This window comes from Arvicanthis niloticus, chromosome 17 (assembly GCF_011762505.2).
Source record: "Arvicanthis niloticus isolate mArvNil1 chromosome 17, mArvNil1.pat.X, whole genome shotgun sequence".
NCBI lineage: Eukaryota > Metazoa > Chordata > Mammalia > Rodentia > Muridae > Arvicanthis > Arvicanthis niloticus.
Window position 1 is genome coordinate 19,678,338 of NC_047674.1, and position 20,028 is coordinate 19,698,365.

The following is a 20,028-nucleotide window of genomic DNA, read 5'->3' on the forward strand; positions in this document are numbered from 1 at the left end:
TTTGTTTGTTTGTTTGTTTGTTTTAATATGAAAGCTATGGACCCACTCGTTTATGGACACAGGAAAAGATTTTGAACTTATTTTATTTTACAGAATGCGATGTGCAAGGAGATTATTCCTACTAGTGAATTTATTAACAGTAAATTAACAGCAAAAGCGAATAGGCAGCTTCAAGATCCTCTAGTAATCATGACAGGAAACATCCCACCATGGCTCACTGAGCTAGGAAAGACCTGGTAAGACAGTCTTTGGATAAACTCGTAAATGTTAACATGATCTTGGCCTTTATCATGACTTGTGGTAGAAGAGATGTAGTTGGCTTGTTTAGCCCTTTAGTAATATTATAACACTTGTTGACAACGTGTCGAATCCACTGAAGGATATTTGATTGAGGGCAGTAAAGGCTTTTTTTTTTTTTTTTTTTTTTTTTTTTTTTGCCTCTTTTTTTTTTTTAGTAAAAACGTACTAAAGATGTATGATTGTTTTTTAGCCTTTTTGAACTAGATACTATAGACCAGTTTTGGTAAAATCAACTTAGAAATTGAGTTTTTATGTGGATTCACCATATCTACATGGTATGACATTGTACCAAACAGATTCATTGATATTTCAGGATCTTTTCCAAAAAAAAGAAAAAAAAAATGGGTCAAACCCTTAAAGTCACTGTAGGAATGTCTTAGGTGCAAGATTCATTCTTGGGAGTGACTTTCCAGTGCTAAGCCTGTGGTGAAGATCATGAAAGAAGTAAAGCCATTAACTTTTGTATGTGGGATTTCAAGAAGAAGCACATGTGATATTGCAATGGTGTGCGAGCGTGCGCACGTGCACACGCACACTGCATGAGAGATTTTTAGAGGACTATTCTTGCTAGAAGTTTCTATTAGAAATTGTATCCAATATAGATTTTGATTTTTTTAAATGTCTTTTGATTCTCACTTAGATGGTAAATTTGTATTTTATCTTTTATAGCCCATTTTTCTTTCCTTTTGATACCCGACAAATGCTTTTTTATGTAACTGCATTTGATCGGGACCGAGCAATGCAAAGATTACTTGATACCAACCCAGAAATCAACCAGTCTGATTCTCAAGACAGCAGAGTTGCGCCTAGATTGGATAGAAAAAAAGTAAGTATTTCCCAAGAGTATTTATGTTGATCTTTCCAAATAAAAGGCAGGGCCTTTTATTCTTCTGGAGTCACAGCCGTCACTTAATCCTAATGTCTCTATGCCTGAGTGTGTTCATGCATGTGCCTAGAAGAATAGAATAGAATAGAATAGAATAGAATAGAATAGAATAGATCCACTTCAGGTGGAGGTTGTGAGCTACCTAGTGTGGGGGCTGGGAACCAAGTAGCAAGCACTCTTTAATTGCTGATCCAATCATACTAAAAAAAATCACTCATGTGTTAGTGTATTTTCCTATGAGCCTCTTGAAACTTGTATTAGTCTTTTTTTTTTTTTTTTTTGATGTAACATTCTTTAGTTACCATGATGTTTAAAACCTTAATTTCTTCCTCTCCATATTTGAAATTTGTCAAATTATAGTTTCTCTTTTAAAATCAACTCTGAATATTTGGTACATTTTAATTCCTTAGCATATCAGCCCATTTGAAAAAGTGAAACAGAATCGCTAATATATTTTGAGTCTGTCTCAGCTCCAGTGTTACTGACTTCATCTCCCTTGCTTCTAATCTTGGCTTATAGTTGTGCCTGAGCCATTTGCATGTGAGACGAATCCTAGCCTTTGACCTCCACTCTGTGTGGGTTGGGGGGTTGGAGGGGTTGACAATTTTTCAAGACAGGGTTTCTTTTGTGTAGCCCTGGCTGTCCTAGAAAACTCACTGTAGACCAGGATGGTCTTGAACTCAAGAGCCCTGCTTACCTCTGAATGCTGGTATAAAAGGCATGTACCATGACTGACTAACCTGCACTTTCTGTTTTGCCGTGGTCTCTTCCAAGTTTTTACATCTTGAGGATTCCATCAACAGCAGTGTTGCCAAGTTTGGAAATGACAACTTTTATCATCCTAATCTCACTAAGCATCTTGTAGAAAAGGCAGTTGAAAGTCTAGAGGTTTTTCAGTTTCTCCCCTGTCATCTTCATACCTACTTCTTCGTCATCAAAGTTATAAATGTACCCAAGAAAATGTCATGTTTCTGGATTCATGAATTACATTAGTTTTTGGCAAAGTAGATCTTTTCTTCTTTAACTTGAATTTTCTAAACTTCCCATGGTTAAGGATATTTATGTAGCTTTCTTTAATATATGGAAAATATGTGTTACGTTGACAAAATTTCCTGGGGAGATATAACACACATCTACTCACCCAAGTTGGGTAGTCCACAACAGAACAATTAGTTTTATTGGGGTTACTTACACGAACAGAAATGACTCAAAGACAATTGCGTCACAAAAATTCACCTTAGCATGGAACACACTGCACAGCCTGCAGTCAGCTCAAAGGTTTCAGAGGGCCATTCCAGGAAACAGTCAAGTGGATTGTTTTGCACTGCAGAAAGTGCTACCTGTTGACTCAGTGGAGCATTATTTGTTCACATCTATTTCCTTTGTTAGCGTACTGTGAACAGAGAGGAGCTACTGAAACAAGCCGAGTCTGTGATGCAGGACCTTGGTAGCTCTCGGGCCATGTTAGAAATCCAATATGAAAATGAGGTAAGTTTTGGACTCCCTGATGGTGTTTCAACTTACGCTTTTGATAAAATGTCATTTGTGTATGTTGTACTACAAAATTCTGAAAGGCATTGGTCAATGTAGTTTAAGACAGAAAAGAAATGATCTACTTTCTCTTTAATGATATGTTTTAAGTTTTCCATTTTTTAGGGGTTTAAATGCAAAATAAGACACGGGATTTTCCTGGCAAAAGTATGCACATCTTTGTGTAATGTTTATGAACTGAAAGAATATTCTAAGAATCAGTAATTGAGAAATACTTGAATTGCTTTTTTAGAGTCAAGTTTATTGATAGATTTATGGTATATGGTGTATATCATAAAAACTTTTTCTAAGAGTTGATATATGTGCATCCTGGAGCCACTTCACCATGGCAAGTGAAGACCATCTCTCCCTATAAAGACTGCCCTGGCAGCCACTGGTCTAGCTTCCTATGTTGTTATTTTGCTATTTTTACAAGCTCATAAAAAATGCATTCATGCAATAATGTGACTGTTGTGTCACTCTTTCATTACTGCCATGCACATGGGCCTCATCCATGTAGTGCACACCAGTTGCTTTTTTTGTCTTTTTTTTTTAATTAATTTTTTTCAAATTTTTGTGTGTATTTTATTTCACAAGTGGCTTAATATATGTCAATCACTAGTTTTGGGACATTTGCATTCTTTTTCTGTTTTTTGACTTAGTGACATTGTTAAAACATTCATGCTCAAGTCTTTCTGTAATAAATACATTTGTGGTTCAATTCTAAGTCATTTGGTAAGTTGTTTAATTTTATTAAAACATACTTTATGCTAGTGGTGGCTCCAATTTTTTCGTTTTCCCAGTAATTTATGTCAGAGTGTAGTGTTTCATGATCTTGCTCTGTCCTTGGTGTTGTGGGTTTTTCAGTTAAATTGCTATAATGTGTTTGTAGAATCTTAGTATGGTTTAATAAATTATCATTTTCCTTGCGTTGAGAAAGTGGACCATTTTTGGATTGCTTGTTGGTCACTTTCCATTTTGGAGAAGATGCTGACACTGCTTCCTACTTTTCAGTTTGGGTTTGCTTTGCCACTGAATTAGAAGTTCTGCATTTGTATCTTTTATAAATATCCTGCCATTTCCTTCTAGTTTGTCATTTATCTAGTCTGTAATTTTTGTGTGTTTATATTATAAGATTTTCCATGAATGATATCTTAGATTTAAATGTGTATTTTTGCTCATATTCTGTGATCATTTTGTATTACTTTTTAATATATAGAATTGAGTAACAGATCCAAATAAGTTCCCCCCTCCTCGTTTTCTTTTTGGAGGCCATTTATTTATTTATTTATTTATTTGATATTAGGGATTACCATGAAATACAGAACAGAAGCCTTGAACTTAGTGTTTTCCTGCTTCAGCCTCCTAAATTCTGGTATTACAGGTCGCTGCCACCCACAACCTTACTCTGTTTAATTTTATTACTGTTGTATATGGATGTGTGGACATGTGTGTGGGCGTGTATGAGTATATGGTTATGTATGTGGGCACCATGTGCAATGGTGCATATGTGAGGATCAGTCCTCTTCTGCCATGTAGGGTCTGGAGATTGAATTTAGGTAATCAGGCACAGTAGCAGGTTCCCTGTACATGTGAGCCACATCACTGCCTCACAGATGAAATTGTATTGGAACAGTGCCATGATCATTGCATGATCATGTCACTATGTCAGAATGGAGTGGTTATGGTAGAGTTTATGAGATTTAATACGTGTTTAAAATATTTTCAAAAAATATTTGTAAAGTTGGAGGGCACAATAATCTCAAATGCTCTATAATCAAGTTTTTGAGCATCACAGAAAACAAGATCATCTTTATTGTATTTTTATAGTTTCCAGCAACAAATGGAAATAAAGGAAGAGTATTATTTTCGAAGCCATGGTAACAAAAGTCAAATAATAGAAGAGGAATTTTAGCAAAAAATACACAATTATGAGTTTAATTAATTTAAATTATATAAGAATTAAAGTGAATTTAAGCATTAAAGCTACCATAATAATTTAAGGTACCATACTAATAGCACAATACTGTACACATTCCCACTTTCTCTAAACTGAGCAAAATTAGTGTTTCACAGACTTTATGTAGACATAATTATAATCTTTATGTGGGCATGCTGTTTAACAAAAACTAAAAGAGGCATGGTGATACATTTCTGGAATCTGTTCAATGCCAGCCTAGGTTATGTAATGAAGCATATCTCAAAGAAAATAAGCACAATGCAACACAAAATTAAAAAATGGAAAATGTAACAATTGGAGTGAAGAAAAACAAGGTTAGAAGACTTCACATTACCTCTTTCAGAAAGTCTGCAGAAATCCAGAAGGATTGGGGTAACAAAACCAAATCGAGTATCTAGAAAGAGACTCCAGAATTTAAGTTAATTTGTTTCTGAAAAGTACCCAGGTAATGCAATAAGAAAAACGAATATCCTCTTCAAGAAATGGTCCTGGGAAGAAGTAGCCTGCTTAAGGGAATAGTTTCTGTTCGTTTCTGTTGGGGTTTTGGAGGCGCAACTACTGCAGGGCCCCATAGGTAAAAAGTAAGTAGTACTTGCTGTGCAAGCCTAGCAGCCTGAGATAAATCTCTGACCTCCATATGCATCTTGACACAGCAGACACCTGCATTTGAACACGCATTGTGTTAGTTTACAGTGCCAGGGCCATCTTGAGCTACAGATTGGATCCTCCTTCAGAACGATTTTTTATGGTCACCAAAATTTGAAGTTCCTTTCATTTTTGTACATCTTGAAATACAAATAGATGCTTTCTACTCATTTAACAACCATTCTTAGCTTTCATCCATTAAAAAAGCAGGCAGGGAACTAGCGGAGGTGTGGTCCAGTGTAGCTCACAGACCCCTGTCATAGATGATTCTGTCATCTGTGACTGAGAATGGTTTACTTTTTCCTTTTTAGCTTCTTTTGAGATGATTTTCATCAAGCAAAAAATAGAGTGTGCCAAAAGATTCAAATAATGCTTTTCTAGGTAAAGAGAAAGCTCAGTGGTTTTAACTTCACTGAATCTCCACTGCTTTGTTCCTATTTTCTTGTGTGAAAAATTTGGGTAATAGAAGTGTATCCTCAAGAGTTGTTGCTAAGTTCATATGTGTAAAGAGTTAAAACATTGTACATACACTATAAATTGAGTAATTTTGTTTACAGTATTACCAGTAGCTACTTAAATGTAATTGTAGTCATTGCTTTGATTTTTCATTCATTTTTTGTAAACATAATCTTATAACAAAGTTCTTGAAAAGCTCTTAGGGTTGTCAGTCACCAGAGTAAAAATGTAGATGTTTGTGTCCTGAGAAGTATGGCAGTGAGCCAGGTTATGGCAGAACTGTCACATTGTTACAGGTTAGTTGGAGATTCCTAAGACAAAGGCACAAAAAGGTGTGGCAAGTGATCTTTGGAGGTACCACAAGAATGAGACATTCAGATTGAGTTTTAGAAAGACAAGAGAGCTTAGTGGGAGAGAGGGGGACACTTATAGGACAATTGTCCAGCAGAGTGGAACTAAACTGAAGGATTGGGACTTGGTGGTCATTGACAAAAGCCAGTGCTGTTCTGAAAGTTTTGGAGGCAGGAGATGGAAAACTGGGAGGATGGCGATGAGTTTAGAAGCCCTTTATTTAGTACTGGTTTCAATTTATTTATTTATTTTTTAAATCTTCCCTAATTATAGTTTTTGCTTTAGTGGTACTTCTAAGACTAACCCAGGGCTGGTGAGATGGCTCAGTGGTTAAAGGCACTGGCCACCAAGCCTGATAACCTGAGTTTGATCCCTAGAACTCAGATGATGAAAAGAGAAATGTCTAACACAAATTGTGCTTTGAAACCTGAACACTTGTTAGTTACACATGTGAGTACTCACACATGCACACATAATAGGCTTTAATAGACACTTGTAATTAAATGAAGCCTATGGGTTCAGAACGGCTTTTCACAGACTCTGCTTAGGAAGTTTTGAACTGCTATTGTTCAGTAGTTCAATAGAAATCAATAGTTTATTGTGTTCAATAGGTTCTTCCCTACTAACTCTGAAAAAGGTTCTGGGATCCAACTTCATTGGGAAAATGTGTCCACTGCACCATGTTGCTAGAATGACTAGCAAAAGCAAACTAATGTATGTAAAACACTTAACATTGTCTGGCATATAAAACATGCTAGTTTGTGTCAACTTTGAGATAAAAAGACTCTTTTAAGCCAAGTTGTTATTGCTACTGTTTTAGTTCTTGTATTTGCTTATTTGAGACAGTCTCCTGTAGTTTTTTCTAGAATATTTTTTTCCCTTTAAAAAATGGAAATGAAACCAGACCATCTAAGTAGATAGATTTAGGACACTGCTGACCAACCTCAGAAGGGAGTTGTGATGGCTTTGGTGGGTGTGGCATAGGTGTTTAGTAATACCTGTGGAATTTAATTCTTTTAAGTTAAGTCCACTTTACTTTTAGAAAAAAACTATTTAAGAGAAAGTAATAAACTTACGACTTGTACTCAATTTGGGATAATTTTGTGAAAGAGAATGGCTCTGGATCACCACCCTGTGGACAACATGTGTAACTGCATGTCTCATCCTTTTTTCCTCTCCCTTTACTCCAGTGACTGGAAATGAATGGAGAGCAAAATAACAAGGTGTCTCTACCTACCTTTATGAAGGTTTTCTTTATTTTTAGAAGGATGACACATTTGTTAACAAAACACACCCCTCCCCCACACATGTTAAACTGTGTGGTCATAAAAGCTTAAAGAAGATGGAACATGTTGGATAAGGTGGTAATGTGGTTCTAAGGTGCATTTGAGTTGGAAGCAAGTCACTGATATAAAGGAGAATGGCTCCAGCAGAACAGAGACGTCTTCCAGCTATCATGGAATCAAGGGCAGGAGCTACTAATAAGTTAGGATAGAGCAGTAGGAGTCAAGGTTAGCGATGCTGGAAACGGATGTGCTGTGTTTTGAGTGAACAAAAGGTTTTTTCTTAGGAAGTATCACTGTTAATATGTAGGGTGTGAGGAACAGTAGTGTAAGTGGTCGCTCACGCTCAGTAAGCTCAAGCAGATAAAAAGAGAAGGAGGTAGAGAGAGAATCACTAGTTGAGGCAGAGGTTATATTATATAGTGATTGGTTAGATTGTGGGGGTAAGAAAAGCTGAAGGTGAACTGCAGGATTCTGTCAGAGCAAGAGAAGGTCAAATAGTGAATTCCCATCTACTCATGTGAACTTGTGTGGAATGGGTGGGAGTTAATCAGAAAGGGCTTTCCAGGTGCAAACAGTCACTGCTTTGAAAGTCAGAATAAAAGATTTGGTAGACTATATCAACTCTTAAGATAGCATGGGCTATTTAAAAAGTAAGTATAGTAATAAGCAAGTGGTCTTTTAAACAGATAATTGTCAGCTTATAATCTTAAGCTGTAATGTAACCTTATTGTTGTTGCTTGTCTTTGTTTATTATGGACTGAGGTGGTGGGATCTTGCTAGAACATGGAGGAATGCTGAGTCTGAATGCTGGGTCTGTGAACAGTGCTCCAAGTATATTGATAATGTTGTGGTCACGTAGCAACTTTTCAAGCTGCACAACTTAGAAATCTGATGGAGGACTGTGTGTGTATATCACACTGATAAATATCTTGTGGTTCCAGTATACCCTTGCATTTATGGAGCCTCTGACTCCAACCAGCCCCTGGTTGCTGAAATGAATTCAGACCTTAAAATTTTATCACTTAGATTTCTATTAAATGTATGTTAGACTCTAGGACAGTCAAAATAATTCTACATCTAAAACGTGCATGTAATAGAATAGTTTTAAAGCCCTAGAATGTCATAGGAAAGAGTCATACTTACTGAAGAAGGTTGTGGAGCTTCTCCTGAGTTGGTTTGGAGATGATAGTTTCCTTAAAGAGAGAAAAATAAACACATACAGACAGTACTATGTTTATTTTTAAAGGAAAGATTCATACCCACAGCAGTTGAGCCATATAATCAGATTGTTGGGGCCAGAGGGAATGAGAATGATAAAGGATTTCTAGTACCCAAAAATTCAGGACATTTTTGAAAAAACATTTTTTATGCTTTCGGACAAACATTGGCTTTAGCAACCATGTCACCAAGAGGTTGCCATGCAGAAAAGGCATCAGAATTTCTAAAATTTAAAATGATTCTCCTTTTATTTATTTTTTTCTAGGTTGGTACAGGTTTGGGGCCAACACTGGAGTTTTATGCACTTGTTTCTCAGGAACTACAGAGAGCTGACTTGGGTCTCTGGAGAGGTGAAGAAGTAACTCTTAGCAATCCAAAAGGTAAGCAGCTGCTGTGAGTCAGTCAGTCTGTAGTACTGAGATGAGGTAAGGGAGCCCTTCCACCAGGTAGTCTCTGCTGGTGGCTGGGTTCTTTGCCTTTCATTTCTTCCCACCCTATTTTCTCATTTACCCAATGGAAGGGAAGGTCTTCTAATTCTGGAGACCATTGGTTCAGTTTTCTGAATACTAAATTTCTTATTGTTCTTAGTTACCATGCTTTGTTTTGTTTTGGAAAATCTCATCTGAAATGTGGTACTTGCTCGCTTTACAGGAAGCCAAGAAGGGACCAAGTATATTCAAAACCTGCAGGGCCTGTTTGCGCTTCCCTTTGGTAGGACAGCTAAGCCAGCTCACATCGCAAAGGTTAAGATGAAGTTTCGCTTCTTAGGAAAACTAATGGCTAAGGCTATCATGGATTTCAGATTGGTAAGTTTAGGATTGTTCGTTTATCTACTACAGTTGTACAAATGTTCTATGAAAGTACTTTAGTCCCATGTACTCAGTGCTCTGTTTTTGAGCACTGCTACTCTGTTTTAAATGTGTGCATGAACTACTTGAAATTTTTGTTTAAAATGCCAGTTCTGCTTCTGTAGCACACTTGTAAGGCTGTCCTCTAGTCCATGTTGAACTTCTTTAGGAGTCAGGCAACATAAGGATGACATTAATTGTATTTTTGCTATGATTCAGTTTGACATTTTTAATAGGAAAACCATGAGCATGTAGATAAACTCATTGACTATCTATTAGAATACTCTTGTGAAAATAAACTAAGTGATCAATATTTATGGAGGTTTGAATATCTCTGGACTTTTTTTTATTCCTTTTCTCACATTTTCTGAGATGCTTTATCCATATGGGTAAGACATTTTCACCTGATGAACCCACAAATGTACATTCTCTTTAAAATCGGCTATTTTAGAAATTTCTTTTTATTTTACTTTTTGTTTTGTTTTAAGTAAGTACCTCATTTCCCCCCTCTGATTTCAGAATATTAAATATATAAGTAGAATTATATTGAGTTTAGTTGGTTCAAAATTCCACTGAGGAACACTTTAGTGTGTCAGAGGCCCTCATGTAAAATACTTTATGGATACTGTATATTCATCATTGGTGTTCTTCTTTTGCTTAGAAAGGTTCTTTATTTAGCATTCTAAAATGTTGGCAGGAATTTGGGCCCCAATTTGGCTCTTGATTTCATGTAAAGAGAGAAACAGTTCCTAAATTACTTTTTCTCTTGGAGGGAGATTATTTTACCTTTTCCAAATGACCTTTTATAAAGTACCTGTTACAAGCTTGCTATGAAAAGTATGTTGCATGTTCCTTTTCAGGTGGACCTTCCACTTGGCCTCCCTTTTTATAAGTGGATGTTGCGGCAGGAAACTTCACTGACATCTCATGATTTATTTGACATTGATCCTGTTGTAGCCAGATCAGTATATCACCTAGAAGACATTGTCAGACAGAAGAAAAGACTGGAGCAGGATAAGTCTCAGGTAGGTCTGGAGAGATGTCCAGGGGATTAGTTTAGTTCTTTGTTCTAGAATTATCAGGCTTGTTAAGTGGTTTATATTTGATTACATTTATCTTTTAGTAATATTTAATTTCTTTTTTTATAATTAAAAAGAGATTGATTGATCAGTGTTTTGCCTACATGTGTGTCTGTATACATCTTGCATGCAGTACTCTTAGAAGCCAGAAGGGGACATCAAATTCTGTGGACTTTATTCCAGGCAGTTGTTGGCCTGCCTCATGGTGCTAGGAAATGAACCCAGGTCCTCTGCAAGAGGAGCAAGTACTCTTTAAGCACAGAGCCATCTCTTTATCCCAGCAATATTTCATTTTAATAGAGAGATACTTAATATTTCTATTAAAATGTGATAATATGTTAATAGAAACACAATTTCACAATATGCCCTCTGTGATATGTTATAACATATGTTTCCAAATAAATTATACTTCTAATGGAAATTTTAAGACCACTTGTCTTGAATTTTAGATAGGCATAAGCAGATACCGTCTCCAATTATTCAGAGAGGCACTTCTCTGTCTGTTTCTCTTTCTCCTTGCCTCTCCATCAGATTATGTGCTTGCATTGCAAGTTTATATCACTACACCCAGCTTGGAAATGGATTTTAATGATTGTTGACAAGCTGAGGCTATACAGCTCAAATGTAAAGCACTTAAACTAGGATGTATAAAGTGCTAGGCTCAATTTCTTCCTCCTCCCCTCCTTTGCCTTTTTCTCTCCCTTTTCAGCTTCCTTGTCTTTCTCCTTCCCTTCTTCCTTTTCTTTCCTAGACAAGGTCTGAGGTATTCCATAAATTTGCCATGTTGCCAAGGATTATCTGATCCTCCTGTCTCTAAATTCGAAATGCTGGAATGAAAGGTGTTTGTCACAGTGCCAAGTTCACAACCAGTTGAGCAGTATCCCCCCCTGCCACTGTCTCCTTGTTTTATAAAACATACAAATGGGGCACATTTTCCAGGTTCAGATTTGACCCGATTGTTTACAGTGCTAGGGACCACACCTGCTGCTGCTGCTGCTTGTTGGCTAGACAAGTACTCCACCACAGGGGTAGACACTCCTAGGCCCTTAAGCTGGTAGATTAAATTCTTAAAAGATAAATGGTAATGTATTAAAGTTAAGTCTGATCTAGTATAAAAGCCAGAGAAACTAACAGTGCATTTTCTTTCAACATTTTCTGGGTGTACTGCATGTTTTATATGGCTGTGTGATCAGGGGGAAGAGAGTTTTGATCACTTTAGGTTTGCTTTATTTCCTAGAAAAAATTTTTTTTGTGTGTGTGCAAAATCATAAATTTCTTTTGGATATTTTTATATGCATCATTGGAGTTTATGCATTTCTCCCCCTTTCTTCCTCCTTTCCACTGTTAATTTTCTTTCCCCCAAGCCAGTATTCTTTCTGCTTTCCTGTTGTGTGTATGTATATGGACAAGTTGAGCAGTAAATTTATTAGATATAACATGAGAGCAAACCTCCAGTATTTCCATTGTTCCCCTCCCTTGACTTTTCTTCCATAACCACCTTGTTTGCTTGTCCATAGTCATGAAGGACTGTTTGAAAGCTTCCTAATGGGATCAACATTAATTAGATGCCTTCAGTTTCAATAGTACTCATGTTTTAAAAAAATATTTTGTGTAGACCTTTTAAGTTGTAGGCCTATTAAAAATACCCTGGGTTTGATGTTACTTGACTTGGTTTTTTTGAAGCTTTTTTTTTTTTTTTTTTTTTTTTCTTGCCTGTACAAGAGACCTAGAAGTTAACACCTAGTATGTGCTTTCTTTCCACTTGAGCCTTCTAGGGGACAGGAAATGTTTATTACCATCACTAGGTAGTATATTATCTATATTGTTTTCTACATGTTTTACTCTTGGGTATATACTTAGTTTGGTCTATCAGCATTGGCTTAGAATTTACAAAAAATTGTTTTTATTTTGTTAAAGTTTAAGAAAGACATCTAAAGACTTTGTTTAATAAGTGATGTGAGTGTGCTTACAGGGAGCCATAACCTCCTAATATGGAAAATATCTCAGCCATCTTGTTTCCCTTCACAAATATAATTGGATCTTGAGGTTAAGATTATTTCCTTTGTGATTCCAGTGACTTAATATGTTGAATATGTCCAAAAATTTGCAACTAGGCACTAAAGGAGCCATCAGTTGTTAAAGGACTGTGTTTTATAAATATAGTATAGTTTTGCATGAATTTTTATGCTCCTTTTCTCATTGCTTTCCCCCTATTAAAGACCAAAGAGAGTCTACAGTATGCATTGGAAACTCTTACGATGAATGGCTGCTCAGTGGAAGATTTGGGATTAGATTTTACGCTGCCAGGATTTCCCAACATTGAATTGAAGAAAGGAGGGAAGGATATTCCAGTTACTATCCACAATTTGGAAGAATACCTAAGAGTATGTATTTTCTTTTTTCTGTATGGTCTTGGGGTGTAGGAGCTTTTCTGCTGTGCTCCTAAGAGGAGCGGACTTAGGTTTGGTGAAACTTGGTTTCTTAGCTTCTGCTTGTGTGGATCTTTCCTAAAGACCTTGCATACCATTGGGACTGCTTTTGGGAGGTCCTTTTAGCCTTTGTAAGCTTCTGTGTCCTTTGTAGAGAACACAGATATTTTATGCTAAAACATCAGAGCACCCTAAGAAGTTACCTCTCTCCACACTTTGTCTTGGTTGAGAAGAGCTCTAGGGCTAGAGGGCTTACTGTGCAGAAAACGCGTTTGTGTAAACAGCTCCCAGTTCTTTCTCCACACCACAGTGACCCATCTTTAAAACGTGACTGAATACAGTGCTTTACACCACGATTTTTTCCTCTTTTAAAAAAAAAATCAGTGGAAAGGAGTCATCACTTGTTTTGAAGTGTATTTCCACATTTATTTTAAGGCAGCTGGCTGGCAGATTGCTTTTAAAAACACCAATATATGTATACATACCTACAGTTAACGTGTTTATTGGGATCACCCCAAAGTGTATTTAAACTCTAGACCTACACTTGTTAAATATAGGAGAAACTGTTTCCTGTTGTACACACACACACACACACACACACACACACACACACACACACTAAACTACAAGCTATGTCTCTTTACCAGTGCTTAGAAGTTTGCTTGGATTTATTTCTCATATTAACATTGGATTCAAGCTAGAGTACTCACTTTGAAACCTTGGTTTTACTTACTAATTTGTGTGGGACTTTAGAGCTCTAAAAACTTAAGCTCTAGTCTCTTTATCTTCCTTACAAAGACATCCAACATCCTTGACTTCCCAACAGTTCTGTGCCTCATAAGTGATTCCTTTGAATAACTCAGCAGGCTGTCTTCTCATAGTACTTGTTCCTTGTAACATTTTAATCTCTTAGGACATTGCCCTTGGCTTCTGGCAACACAAGGTGATTTTCTTTTGGAGGAAAGGGTTTCTATGAATGAAGTTTCAAAATGCATGTGGCAGTTTTGACATTGTTTTAATTGGCCAATCCCCAAATTAGAAGTTACCTGACTAGCTTTTTATTGATACAATGTAGAGATTTAATGGTTTATTATTATTATTACTTTTCCTTTTTTCCTTTTGATGTATTTTGTTTTGAGACAAAGTTTTTTTTTTTTTTTTAATGTATCCTGGCTGTCCTAGAACTGGCTCTGTAGACCAGGCTGGCTTCAGAACTCATAAGTGCATTACCATCTAGCTTAATAATCTTTTAATTTTAGTGTCAAAGTGATAGAAAGTCATTTATCATACTTTGTCACATATTAAAGTAGTAAATAGATTTGGGATCTTGTTAAAGTTTTAAAATAACTTCTTTTTGCAGTTGGTGATATTCTGGGCACTAAATGAAGGTGTTTGTCGGCAGTTTGACTCATTCAGAGATGGGTTTGAATCGGTCTTCCCCCTCAGCCATCTTCAGTACTTCTACCCAGAAGAGGTGAGCAGCAGCACATCTAAACAACACAGGGGCCATTGTTGCCTGTGTGGTCACCACAGCAGAACAGTTACCCTGCTGCTTAAACACCACCAGTCTATAGGATTTTGGAGTAAGGGCTTGGAGTTTGGGGAAAGCTAGGGAAATAATCTGGTTAAGAAAGTTTGTTAAATAAGGGAGTTCTATAGAGGGGAGGTAGAGTTTTTGTGTGAAGTACAGCAGCAGCATCTAGCCCAGATTGTGGGCCATGCTGTTCATTGTGAAGGGAGGACTTGGTGGGATTGCGCACTGGAAGCCATGCTCTCAGACAGCTACTGTCACCCAAGCATGGAGATTATTTCTGTACTAATTCTTTACCCTTATTTCATCTCATAGCTGGACCAGCTTCTGTGTGGCAGTAAAGCAGACACTTGGGATGCAAAGACACTGATGGAATGCTGCAGGCCTGATCATGGCTATACTCATGACAGGTAAGTATAGACTCTACTAGTTCTTCAGTTAATTAATAGCTAGGAATTTTGTGGGAACATTTTTCTAAAATTGTGTATTATTAAAGTTTCATTTGGATTTCAGTTATAACAAAATAAGCTTATAAAGTATGTTATAATGAAAGTTTATCATATGTAATGATATCTTTAAAAAATTGATGTCATCAGTGATTATATGTGAGGTTTGGTATATTTACAGTTGCAGTTTAACACAAAGTAATTTTGTTCTACCTTTATGTTTTAGTCGGGCTGTGAAGTTCTTGTTTGAGATTCTCAGTAGTTTCGATAATGAGCAGCAGAGGTTGTTTCTCCAGTTTGTGACTGGTAGCCCACGTTTGCCGGTTGGAGGTGGGTAGTGTCTGTGCTTAGTCTCTATTCTGTGAATGAAACATCACTTGTCTGTGGAGACAGTCTATTACTTGGTGTACACTATTATATTCCATCACCATTGTTTCTGAGCTGCCAATCTATCTGCTTAGGAGTATGTGTGGAAGTAATACTGCAAGGATAGTAACTAATGGTCAAGAATGTTGTTTAGATAAAATTCGAGAGCATTGGCATGTTTTGATATTCCTGGTTAAATTAGAATAGATTCTGAAAATAACTTGAATGAGTCTACTTTGGGTGTTTGTGTGTGTGTGTGTGTGTGTGTGTGTATTTGGGTGTTTTGCTTGCCCATGCATGTTTGAGGCCAGAAGAAGGTGTTGGATGCTCCTTGGACTGGAGTTGCAGATAGCTATCAGCCATCACATGAATGATTGAGGCTGGGTCTTCTGGAAGAGTAGTAGCCAGTGTTCTTAACCAATGGGCCATCATTAGGCAGAAGAGAGGAGTACTTTAAAAGTGGTGTTATGTCTTGTGATATTAATGGCATCCAAAAAAATTAATTTCCTGGAACTTTTTCTCTTAATTAGGATTTCGAAGTTTAAATCCACCTCTGACGATTGTGCGGAAGACATTTGAATCAACAGAAAACCCAGATGACTTCTTACCATCTGTGATGACTTGTGTGAACTATCTTAAGTTGCCGGACTACTCAAGCATTGAGATAATGCGAGACAAACTGTTGATAGCAGCAAGAGAAGGCCAACAATCGTTCCATCTTTCCTGATCACAACAAGAAATCAGTGTCTGCCTGTTACAGCAAAAGAAAAAAATCATGATTTCTTTTCTGTGTCACCTGAGTCAAGGAAACATGTTCCTCTCTCTTGTTGTAGGAAAATGGCTTGCAGATTATAATTCATAATGGCCCTGTGGACTTAAGTGATCAGGCCCTAAAGCATTGTTGTGATGAGGTTTCTTTAGCAAGTTCTTGTTTAAATTATCATTTATTTGATGAGTGAAGTTTTTAACTTGCTTTGCTGTGTGAAATTTCAAAGGGATGTTTTTTCAGGCTGGAACAATAAATGTCGCTGTGCAGTTTAATTCTGGGCTGTGTGTATCCATCTAGCTAAGTCTGCAGTTTTGTTTCTTCCAAAGACAACTCTTGTACATAAGTACAGACATTAAACTCATGTGTATTTGACAACTCTAGCTTAGTAAATGGGTTCTGTGTGCCTTCCACCTCTCTCTAATTTTCTTTTCCCAGTTCATTGCTGCCTCTGCAGTTCATACAAGTTTGGTGTTTGGTTTTTGTTTGTTTGTTTTGCTTTTTAACTACAACACGCACAATTTCATTAGCCCTGGGCCTTGTCATCCTGTGTTCATTCAAATTAAGATAAAATCTAAAATTCATTGAATTGAAAATATATTCTCAATATAATTCAGCCTTTGTAACTAGGTAGGTAGATTTTTCTTATAGCTTAGTTTTAAAATAGTTACAGAGCACTCTTGGCTTTTTGCCAAGTGATACACTAGGTCTGTTTACATGGTATTTCCATTGTCCTCTGGAAAGGAGGAAGGAAAGCTCATTCGTTTTTCTGTATAGGTCCCCAGCTTGGGCTGGCCAGTATTTATTCTGTGGCCAAACCATTTTGAATTGATGTAAAGTTTCAAATGAATGTTTTTTCCCCCTGTATTGGAGTTTAAAAAGATATTTTATCCCTTGCTCCTATTTGTTTCTGTTCTGGGTCTTTATTTCACTCTCGTCTTCTCCCAGCGTCAATTGCGGATGATAAACCTTTGTCTCCACACAAATCAAAGCACCTGTAAGCAATGTTGTCCATTTCTTTGTGTGCTCATTTCTTAGATCTGCAATAATCCATCAGGTTAATGTTTTTACCTAAAAATAAAACAGATTTTGCTTCACAATTTTTGTTTATAGTTCTGTGCTGTCACACATACCCACCTGTCTAAGCGCTTACATTACAGTGTAAGTAAGTTGTCCTGTGGCCACAAGTCAAGCCATGGTGGGTCTTGCTGCTATTTACAGCTTCTTGAAGAACATAAAATGTGGCAAGGAAGCAGATTCTCTTTCTTCATGAGGCTCAAATGAAGACTAATGAATTTGAACTCTGACTTCATCTCCTTCAGTATGAGATGCACCATTTAAAAACAAACAAACAAACAAACCTGAACTTTGAAGAAACTAATTGTACTGACATAGAGCTGCCTTCTTTATTCCATCATTCAAAAGGAAGGTAGTGGGTTAGTTTACTCCTGTAACGGTCATTCTACACTGACCTTGCCTTATGTGGACACACATCCCTTGGTGACAGAAATATCTTGACAGTCTGCCCAGTCAGTGGGGAGGAGTTGGGGCCAGGATGTCTCTGCTCACAGAGGCTTGTGAATGAGCAATGTTACCTGGAGGGAGTTGGGTTCTGCACCTTCACCTTGATGGCTATGGGATCTGGGTCCCTTAGTCTCCTGTTCTCATGTTTTACAAACTGAGCACAAAGATTTTTGTGTGAAAATAGCATTTTCCCCCTCACTTTTTGAAGATCTGTTAAAATGTAGACATCTGTATAAAACAAAGTGATGTTTCATATTAAAATAATATGTATTTGCATTTTACATCGTGGTGCTGGCAGATTTGGTTTCATTGATTCCTTATATCTATTCAATGGTTATTATGGTTCTGACTGGAGTATTTCAGAGTCCACAGTCACTTAAAAGTTTGCTTAATACATGGGACCTGTGGTTAATTTGGGGTCAGGAAGATCACACTTTAAAGCACTCTCTGAGCAGAGGCCTTATTGTGCACTAGGGGTGTATACACTTGGTTTGCTGTCCTCGAGTGGTTTAAGTCAGGGACCTACCAACAGGCATGCTTGGTATGCTTTCAACACTCACTGTCATTCCAGTGTGCTGTCAGGATGTTAACGGAACTTCTTCCTGGTCCCAGGAAAGTAAACTACAGTTTAGGTCTAGGTGGCAGTAGATGTCGTGGCCCAGTTGAGCAACACTAGGGAAGAAGTCTGGATATTTTGAAACCAGGTACACCTCATGAGGAGTGGTGTAGCCAACAGGTGCCTTCTGGTTCAGGAGTGACTTCCTTGGGCATCCTATGTATAAAGGGCAAGAACAGAGCACCAGCTTCTGTATCTCACAGGCAGATTGTCCCCATCCCTTTTTGTGCCTAGCAGGGATCCTCCTGTCTTTATTCCGCCCAGCACTGTGCAGCCATTCCTAGATTTGTGGGGTTTGGGGCTTTGGGGCTTTTTTTTTTTAAATGTGGCTGGTGATGACCCAGTAATAGGTCCTAGTGGATCAAGCATCAACCCCACTGAGCCATCTCCCAGCCATCACCGGGCAGATTGGAGTTTGTGGTGGTCTCTCAAGTTCATTTTGTTTTGAGATTCCCTTTTCACTTCTTAACAATAAGTACAAGTTCAGGAAATAGGAAGGTTAGCAAAAACAATTTGTCAAGAATGATTTATTGGGAGGAAATACATAAAAGTACATTAAAATGCCTAGTCTTTGCATTCTTCTGGGTGTTCTACTAACAGAAGTGGCTTCCATTTCTTGTATGCTTTGGTTTTCTGACCCATTTTGTTTCCCCCATTGTAATAAGAATATTGTCTTGAACTGGTTTGCTTTGTATGATTCTTTTGAAAAGTGTTACATAGGTGTTAGATTTGATGCTGCATCAGCTGGTATCTACAGTAAAGAGTGACCTAAGTGACAGGCCACTGGAAAGTCTTGGTTACCCAGCCAAGTAATAACCCTGGCACATCTCACAGCGCTTCACTGGGTCAAAAAGTTGGCATACACTAAGAAGTTCAAATGAACGATTATTAGTTCAAGAAGAAATTTCTTAATGCTTACAGACTTGTTCTGTATCAAGGAGACATTCTTTAGTAACGGAAGAGGGAGTTTTATTTTTACTACATGACCAAACTGATAAACTACTGCTGGTCTCTGTAAAGTGTTTTCTTTCTCTTTTGATCTGAACCATTTATATAAACTGCTGGAATAATGGAACTTCAGACTACCAAGTGTGTATGTAAAATTGCATCGATGCCCTGACTTCTGACTATATTTTTAATAAACAGCATTATCCTTCGTGGTTAGTTTTGTTACATTATGTACAACCCGAGGGTGTTTCCTGAAGTGTGTGGATGGTATTTTGAAAAGCTACTTCTAAGTAGCAGGGATGATCTTAACAATATTGGGGGCAGGTTGTCTAGAACACTAGGAGAGCTCTTACCTCTGCTGGAGCAAGGTGTTCACTGTTAAGGGCTTCTGTGCATTGCTGAAGCTTTTGTGTCTTTGGAGTTGTTGAAAGACACTAATGTGCAGAGACAGTTGAGTCTCCTGATGGAGAGTGCTCCAAGATCACTGTCCTTGGCTGACGTGGCTGGTTGTTCTACCCATGACAATGGGTTTATTTCTAAAACGGTAGTCTGGATGGTTGGGGGATGGGCAGGACACTTTTTCTTATAAAAAGTCTGTCACAGTAGAGAGGTGCTGCTAAATAAGAGTTTGCAATGTGAAGCTGTATTTCTGGCTCTGGTGGGGGCTGGGAAGCAGCATTCTGGGAATTGGCGTCAGCATGTTAATGGACTTTGCAGATGATGTTTTAGTTTTAATTTTTAGTTATGTGTGTGGGTTTGTACCCACAGAGGTCAGAGATGTCAGATTTTCCTGGGGTTAATAGGTGGTTTTGAGCTACATGATTTGAATGTTAGGAACCAGAT

General features: G+C 37.5%; 1 protein-coding gene across 35 annotated transcripts in view; it reads left to right on the forward strand.

Moving 5' to 3' along the window:
- Window positions 1–19,394, forward strand: part of Trip12 (thyroid hormone receptor interactor 12) — a 108,940-nt gene extending 89,546 nt beyond the window's left edge. For all 35 annotated transcript variants that reach the window (XM_034521982.2, XM_034521987.2, XM_034521976.2 and 32 more), the window contains 11 exons: window positions 94–236; window positions 970–1,126; window positions 2,576–2,674; window positions 8,898–9,012; window positions 9,284–9,438; window positions 10,341–10,505; window positions 12,779–12,943; window positions 14,349–14,462; window positions 14,835–14,929; window positions 15,192–15,295; window positions 15,862–19,394. In XM_034521982.2, the coding sequence (XP_034377873.1) occupies window positions 94–236; window positions 970–1,126; window positions 2,576–2,674; window positions 8,898–9,012; window positions 9,284–9,438; window positions 10,341–10,505; window positions 12,779–12,943; window positions 14,349–14,462; window positions 14,835–14,929; window positions 15,192–15,295; window positions 15,862–16,058 (1,509 nt within the window). In that variant the 3' untranslated portion in view covers window positions 16,059–19,394. The remainder of the gene's footprint in view (window positions 1–93; window positions 237–969; window positions 1,127–2,575; window positions 2,675–8,897; window positions 9,013–9,283; window positions 9,439–10,340; window positions 10,506–12,778; window positions 12,944–14,348; window positions 14,463–14,834; window positions 14,930–15,191; window positions 15,296–15,861) is intronic.
- The last annotated feature ends 634 nt before the right edge of the window (window positions 19,395–20,028 follow it).